The sequence below is a fragment of the Centrocercus urophasianus genome, unplaced genomic scaffold (genome assembly GCF_019232065.1).
Source record: "Centrocercus urophasianus isolate 14NV4802_14NV808 unplaced genomic scaffold, USGS_Curo_1.0 seq_21, whole genome shotgun sequence".
Classification (NCBI taxonomy): domain Eukaryota; kingdom Metazoa; phylum Chordata; class Aves; order Galliformes; family Phasianidae; genus Centrocercus; species Centrocercus urophasianus.
Genome location: NW_024884767.1, coordinates 8,039,625 through 8,047,309, shown reverse-complemented (window position 1 = coordinate 8,047,309; position 7,685 = coordinate 8,039,625). Strand labels below are relative to the sequence as shown.

Below are 7,685 nucleotides of genomic sequence, written 5' to 3'. Positions count from 1 at the left end.
TAAAAAAAAAAAAAAAAAAAAAAAAAAAAAAAAAAAAAAAAAAAAATCTGCAGTGAAGTTCCTACTTTTTTCACCTTTATCTAACAACAAACACAGCTGCTCAGAACAACCTAAACCCTATATGCCCAATTTTTTCTCCACCATTCTGAGAATTCTTGGTACTGATAAGTCAGTAGTCCTGAAACAAGTGCTTGCTGGAAGAGGCAGAGTTGCCATTCCGTATCTCTTGTAGGAGTAAAGATAAGATATCACGTTTCTGGAATTTTAAGTGATTCTTTGGAATTGATAGTTTGGGGAGGTCTCATGTGCTGGAAATTGCCTCTGTGGTAATGCTTTGAAGAAGTGAGTTTGCTGGTGAGTTATCCTGCACTCACATATACAAAAACGTGCACTTACAGTTTAGGTGGCATTTTTGTCAACTTCTGTGAGAATTAGCTCTCTGTGACAGATATACCTGGCCTGCATACAGCATCATATACACCTACAAGGCTGTATAATAGCTATGCATCTAGTTGTGTTCTGTGGCTGGAATGGGTAACAGGTGATAAGTAGCTGTTTTGTATTTGAGTCTTCTCAGCCCTTGCAGGCTGTATTCCTCATGTTGTGCACAGAGCACATTTGAGATGGCTTTCTCAATGGGCTGTATCACTGCATACCTCTTGACAGGAGCTAGTTCCACAGTCCCTACAGGGCACAAGATGGTAGGTTCTGTGCCTCCTCTAGGACAGCAAATCTAGAGATGGCCAATGCCACTCTGAAGCTGAAGTGCTTATAGTCCTTTCATGTTCCTTTGTTTTGTGAACGTAAGGATTCAAGCCTTTACAGTCACTTTGTACCTGAAGCACTGGATTTCTTTTTTTGCGGTTGTTGATGCTTAGTTTTTCAACAAAACAGATCTCAGTATTTTAGTTAATGGCTCTTTATCAATGGAAACCTTCACCTAATAGCTCTAACAGTGAAAAGTCTGCCTGATGAGAGCCTGCTTGGTGTCACTGGAAAACTAGACAGTACAGCCTGTTTTTTTGTGTGGTTATTTTTTTTCCAATTCAAAACTCAAGAAATTGGCCTACTTTCCAAGATCATTTTGTTTTATGTCGCAGTTCAACAACTAGAGGCCTCTGTCATAGGAAAGTCCTTTATTATACTGTGCATCCCCATGGGGATGGACCCCCAGCAAGCTCCACATAGTCCCCTTCAGTTCTGTATGTATTTTCCATCCTTACTGTAGAAATAAAGGCAGGAAATGTTACAAGTGACTTCAAACTACACGAACCTACAAGTGCTATTAATCCTATATTTTAAATGAGGAGAATACATCTAGTACATTAATAACCATGCGTTTACTCAAAAAAGCTAAATATAGATTTGTAGATAACTACAATTTGGGCGTTTTAGTATACTGAGTGCTTTGTTATAATTTTAAGTCCTGTATTAAAAAGTAAAACCTGAGCCAGTATGATACTGTGAAACCTCATGCTTCCAAATGTAAGTGAATTGTGGAAGGTATAATGTAAGTGAATAGACAACTGCAGTGTAACAAAATTTTTTAAAGTCTTAATTTTTACTATATGTAGCTGTAATGATGGGTGAGTTTTAGGTAGAGGTCTTCACAAGTGAATGATTACAGATTGGCTGTCCTCTGATAGAATAGTTTTTTATTTAAATTTATTTTAAACTTGCCCTATCACAAGCAGATTGAGCCTAGTTTATTACTAGGTATGTGTGTGCCTCTTGCAGAGCATCCTTACAGTATGTGGCTGGATTTTCTCTTTACATGCACATAGGTAGCAGAAATTGCTAATGATGGTATTCATCTTCACTGGTACAGTTACCTGGGAAAAAACCTGGAGTTCTAAGTGATTGGTGTGCAGGCTATAGCAAAGTGAAATCGGTAGATCAAATTAAGATAAGGAGGGGGGCAAAAATAAACACCAGGAGAATTCTTAAGCTCTGAAAACAGCATACACTTACGTGATAAGATGAGCATTTTCCCTGGTCCGGGAAGCTACTTGGCTCAGCAAGAAATCTGAGATAAATGACCATTGTTAGAGTGTGCATGTCACTTCAGGCCTTTGTAGGCTATAAATAATAAGTCAGATTTGTTTATTCAAGAGCTATTTTGGCATTGAGACTTAAAACACTTAATTCTGTGGAGCGTTGAAACTCTTAAAGTGAAAGCAGATCATGCACATCGTCAGTCACAGCAGGTCAGGAGGCACTTGTTTATTTATTAAAACCTGATAAACTGTGAGTCCAACCCCTTAAACTGATAAAGAAAAGCACTATTTTTGCTTTGCCCCTTTATATGGTGAAGTCTTGCTTTGGTTGGATCACCCAGCATAGTGTTTCATGGCTTTTGTAAGATGAAGTATATATATTGGAGTTACACGGATGACACAGCATGAGTTTTGTGTGTGTGAATTCTGGCTGTATGCCTTAGCTAATTCTGACTCTTTACCTGTCGGTTCTCTGTTTTTATTTTTTTCCCCCCTGTAGGTTTTGCTCCTACTCTTTCTCAGTGTACCAAAAGCTCTGAGCAGTCGGGCAGAATTTGAAGTGCCCCTCTCCCCTCCGCTCTTCTCTCTGCTGTTTTACTTGATGTGTCTGATGCTGTGTGCAGTTCACGTCATTGTATGCACATCAGCAGAAAGTTTATGCTATTTCTGCAGTATGTCCTGGTTAACTGCAGTTGGAGTGATGATGCTGATTTCTGCACTCATGTGTGGTATTTTATCTGCCGTTGGAAAGACTCTTGAGAATTCCAGACTTCCACTGAAGGTGAGAGCATGCATTAATTATGGTTCACAGTTTTGCTCCTTGTGGCATACTTCCAAGTAAAGTTTTGTGGAAGATTTTTGTGCATGTTTACATAGAGGAATTGTTTGTAACGTAATTAGAATCATTCAAAATTAGTGTTGAAATGTGGCATGTTCACTGTGACACGATAAAAGATTGCTGGAAAGAAGATGACAGAAGTGCTTATTTTCACTTTACTTTGAGAAACATTCCAATCAAGTTACATTATTCTACAGATGACTTTAGTGATGTCAGAAGCAGTTTAACTGTTACAAAAAACAGTTTAACTAGTTACAAACTCGTACACAGTGATGTTTCACAACTGCAACTGAGGCAAGATATATGATATTTTGTAAGAACATTTTTTTTCAAGCAAAAAGTAGATTTGTGAATTACGTAAGTATGTAATTGCTGTATTCAGAGTAACTGAAAAAAGACAATACTTAGCAGAATTAGTACTGCAGTATTTATAAATATATGCTGGAATTCCTGAACTTAACTATACGTTTAAAGTCTTTGAGGCTGCTGATTTTTATGATTCGAGCTATGCAAGTTGGAATTTATCATTTTGTGTCTGTAACTTCTGAATTTGCCATTCTCTCTCAGATATCTGATTTTTCTGAGAGAGAAGCCTTGCGCTAGAAGTAATTCCATCCTCCTCTCTTGAAGGCAGCATTTTTTTTTTTCCTTCTCAGTTTTATTTCGTGCCATTTAGTGTATTAAAAGTGATCAAGGAAGAGAGTTGTAGTAGGTCATGGTGTTTCATTCTTACGCTCGTATTTACTGGTAACGTAAAGTTTGTGTGTGTGTTGAACATCTAGGCTGAAATAGTGTAAAATGCCACTAATGATATCTTTCATCACTCATGATGAAAGAAGTTTCATTTGAGGTATAACTCCTAGCATGAGTCTTTCTGACTGGGTAATTTCCTTGTAGTTCTGCAGTAATTTTCATTATCGTGTCAAACTAGTTGTAATGTTTTGATACCAAGCCTAGTGATGCTTCTGTGGATTATTTTTAAAGGCAAATAAAAGAACACAAAATTAATCAGTGTGAATGGAAAAATCTGCTGGAGAAGATGTCTTGTCTTATGGTTTGTTAGCGCTGTTAGTACCTAGGAGTGTGTTTGTCTTTAAATGGATTCAGTTTAGCCTTTTCTGGGTTACATAATGAGGTGGAAGTTTTCTTTTGTAGGAAGGAAAATCGTATGACCTTGAAATAATTGTTAATGATTACTGGAATGCGTAGAATCTTAATGTTTATTTGCTGTGCAACACTAAGGAAAAGCAACTGCAGGAAACAAGCTCATTTGTCATGCTGGGTGTTAATTTTTTTCCTAATTTTAGTCAACAGTAAGAACCTTACAGTGATGATGGCCTATACCTACATAAAATTTACACACAATCCTCTTTAACTTAATGAAGAACAGTGATGGTAGTCACAGAACAACTCAGTCTGTTTTTGACTTGAAGTCTTCCTTATATACCTAGAAAAGAGTTAATTCTCTGTGACACCCACCACTAGAGGAGTAGTGGGCTTTAATGGTCTCTTATCTTTTGTCTCGTTAAAGATAAAAGGAGAACTAGTCTTCACACAGCAGTATTGCGCTTCAAACTGCATTCTCCCTATCTCTGAAGTTTGTTGAGAAAATGAGCACAATACTTTTCTTACAGGTTTAAGATAAAGCTTGAAGCCTCTATAGGAGAGGATGTGATGCAAATATTCTTCACATAAAAGTGCTTATCTCAGTAGAGGCTAGTGCTCTGCATTTGGCTTCAGATGCCTGAAGACCTGTTTTCTGTACTGTTTTTTTGTTTGTATTTCTTCCTTCATACTCAAGGAATAACAAGTAAGCTTGAAGTACTTTGCAAAATTGTTATGAAAGAGATTCTGCTTATGTTTCAAAATTTTTGTTTGTTGGGGACTTCCTTAGGGAAACTTTAAACTCTGTAATAGGGCAGCTTCTGTGCCTTTGTTATTCCTTCATTTTGCTTAATTTTGTCACACCTTTTGCTGTGTGGCTTTTTCTTTTTTCTTTTTCCTCTTTTTTTTTTTTCTTTTGAGATGAGACTGACCTGGAGAGCTGTTAGCACAGTATTGTTTGTCTCTAATTTTGATGATTCTCTTCTGAGTTTTCTGCCTTTTAGCAGTCCGATCCGATCTTCCTTCTGTTTATTATTTGCTTTCTTTTCCCCAGAATTATGGGGAATTATGAATTCTTCATATGAGATAATGTTCTGTGTGGTAGGGATTGAATCGTGCTTTCTCTTGTGACAGTTAATGGCTTGTAATTTCTTAAAGAGTTTTGTTTCTCTGGCCACTGAATGCCTGTTAGCTACATGTATACTTGAAATGGACAGGTAGTGTCCATCCCAGCTTGCTGATTTTGAAGATGGCATTATCTTAGTATTGCTGTGTAACATTTTCCATTCCTGCATTTCTCTCCTTTGGGGAACTGTCAGGGAATAACAGGATCTTACTAGGACTCCTTACCGAAAAGAAACACTTGTGAACTGTAAATCATGAGGTCTCTTGGATGCCAAAGGCATTCAGCTTTACGAACCCCAGCAGTGGTGCCAAACCAACAACACATTGAGTTGATCAAAGAGTATGTGAACACAGTGCAGGTCTTTCACCACTGTTAGCCTTTGGGTATCTGGGGTGACCCAGGAAACTTCAGAGAAGTCATTGAGTCCTCCTTTGAGTGGCTTTGACCCAGATGTTTTGGGGCTTCCCAAACTGTGGTAGCTTTTCAGAGTATCTGAAGCAAAGGATCAAGGCACACTCTTTTCTCCTTCCATAGCATGGGTGAGCTTTTCTTTCAGTGATAAATTTAGAACAGGTTCTTACCACATACTGCTATACAGATATGAGTTCTGTGTTTCTAGTTTGGCGTGAGTCTTAGGGTATCATCCCCATCTGTTTTTGGCACATTTACATCCTTGCTGGTGAGAGGCAGCTGCTGGTGAACTTCCTGCAGATGGCTTATATACTGCTAATGAAACTGCTCTGTCAGTGATGACAGCAGAAATTGCAAAATGCCGCCTAGTATTCAAAATTGGATGGAATGGTTTTCCTTAGGAAACAAACTAATTGTTATTACTCTAATGGACGCAAATAATTTTGTCAAGGAACACATCAAGTATGTGTGAAAAGCTTTTTGTTCTGTCTGTTTCAGTTGTCTTCTTTTCTTACCCTGTTTTCCCCTTACGTCTGTTTTTGATAACTAATTGAGCAAAAATAGACTGATTGGATGCAATATGCTAAATATTGTTTCTAGGTTTGTGTCCTTGCCTCCTGCACCCTACGTTCTGCTTGTAAGAGAGCTCATCAGCTGAAGCTTTCTCCCTGGATGATGTAGAACTGTAAGCCCAGTACTTTTTCACTTGAAGATGGAGGATTCAGCAGCAGCTTGCCTTCTTTTCCTGTTTGGTACCAGTTGTTCAGGCCCATCTGGAACTTAGGAAGTGGGAAAAACTTTATTCACATGTGAAAACTGGTGTTACTGGCAGTAACACTTCTGTCATTTTAGGAAAGTGATTGTATAGTGTCTCTTGGACACAAAGGTGCTTATTTGCCTCTCACCTTGGAAAATATGTGCATTTGTAATAGAACATCTATCAACTCAAATGTTTCTTTCTCAGACTGGAAAGGTTAGGGAATTTGTGAAATTGGTGCATCATGAATCACACACACTTTTTCTACTGTTTTAACTAAATGGAAGATCAGCACATACCAGCAAAAGATGAGCTGCTTCTAACTGGTAATAAATGAACGAGGACATTTTCAGCAGTATTTTCAGGATTACCTCACTCCCAGATGAGGGCAGGTACAGATTAAAAAAAAAAAAAAAAGTACTGGGTTCTCCATTCTAGGCTGTATTTATATTTCATACGTAGGGCATATTTGAGGATGTGAGAAGCTGAAATACGTCTTATGAAGGCAGACCTCTAGAAATGGATTTTCATCAACCCATCTTCATCCCACTCCATAAATGACTGGATTAGTGGGTGCATATCTCATCTCATTGTCAAATAAGCTTTTCTATACCTGTTTGTCTTCCAGAGCAACTTAAAATGCCCTGCATGTTTAGTTAGTAATTGCTTCTGTTCCTGATCTGTAAAAGCAATGACCCTTTATTTGATTTACATTTTTCCAGTTTCAGGGCTGTTGCAGGAAAGAAACTGGTGGCTTCTTGCAGGTAGCTGTTTATACAAAGATAGAGCCTGGAGAATGTGAAAGGGAGCAGAAAATAATCCAGTACTGCCTTTGTTGTGGGCGTGAGAGATTACTGACAAGTGTTTGGAGGGCAATCAGTAAAATACATACACAATTGCATCTCATTTTCCATCCTTTTTTTTTCCAGCAGAATACTGAGACTTTATGGAAGAAACTGTGTGTTTATACTCTCTGTCTATCTTGAAGTGCCTTCTATTAGAATTAGGAGTATTGTTATGCTAAACTGTCTGAATCCAAGTGGCCATGACCTGTGAATCTGCATGTGCTCTCCACATTTGAAACAGTTATGAAATCCTGCTTTTCAGATGTCAGAAGAATGCTAAATCAAGGTCTTGCCATTTAAAAACGCTAAAAGCATTTCCTAAGCTCATGCTGTATGGTAAACTGCAGGTATTTTAAAAGCAATTAAGATAAATTCTACTGTTAATGACTTCAGAGCTTTTTTTTTTTTTTTTTTCTTTAAATTGTTTCCGTTCACATCTAAAGATTTTTTTCAAGTGCTTCTCATTTGTAATGCTCTTTTTTTTCCACTGTGACTGAATATAGAAACTGATTACCAAGTTCATGAATTTTCTGAAGCCCAGTGCAGGCAGTGTTAGCATCTGCTTCCTGACTGTTATTTATAGGTTCTGATTACTATGTTTCTAGCA

General features: G+C 37.8%; 1 protein-coding gene across 1 annotated transcript in view; it reads left to right on the top strand.

The window, feature by feature from the left end:
• The window catches only part of PIGG (phosphatidylinositol glycan anchor biosynthesis class G), a 78,036-nt gene that overhangs the window by 19,812 nt on the left and 50,539 nt on the right, over positions 1 to 7,685 (top strand). Inside the window, exons 8-9 of the mRNA XM_042822764.1 lie at positions 2,497 to 2,778; positions 5,098 to 5,156. Coding sequence (XP_042678698.1) covers positions 2,497 to 2,778; positions 5,098 to 5,156 — 341 coding nt within the window. The remainder of the gene's footprint in view (positions 1 to 2,496; positions 2,779 to 5,097; positions 5,157 to 7,685) is intronic.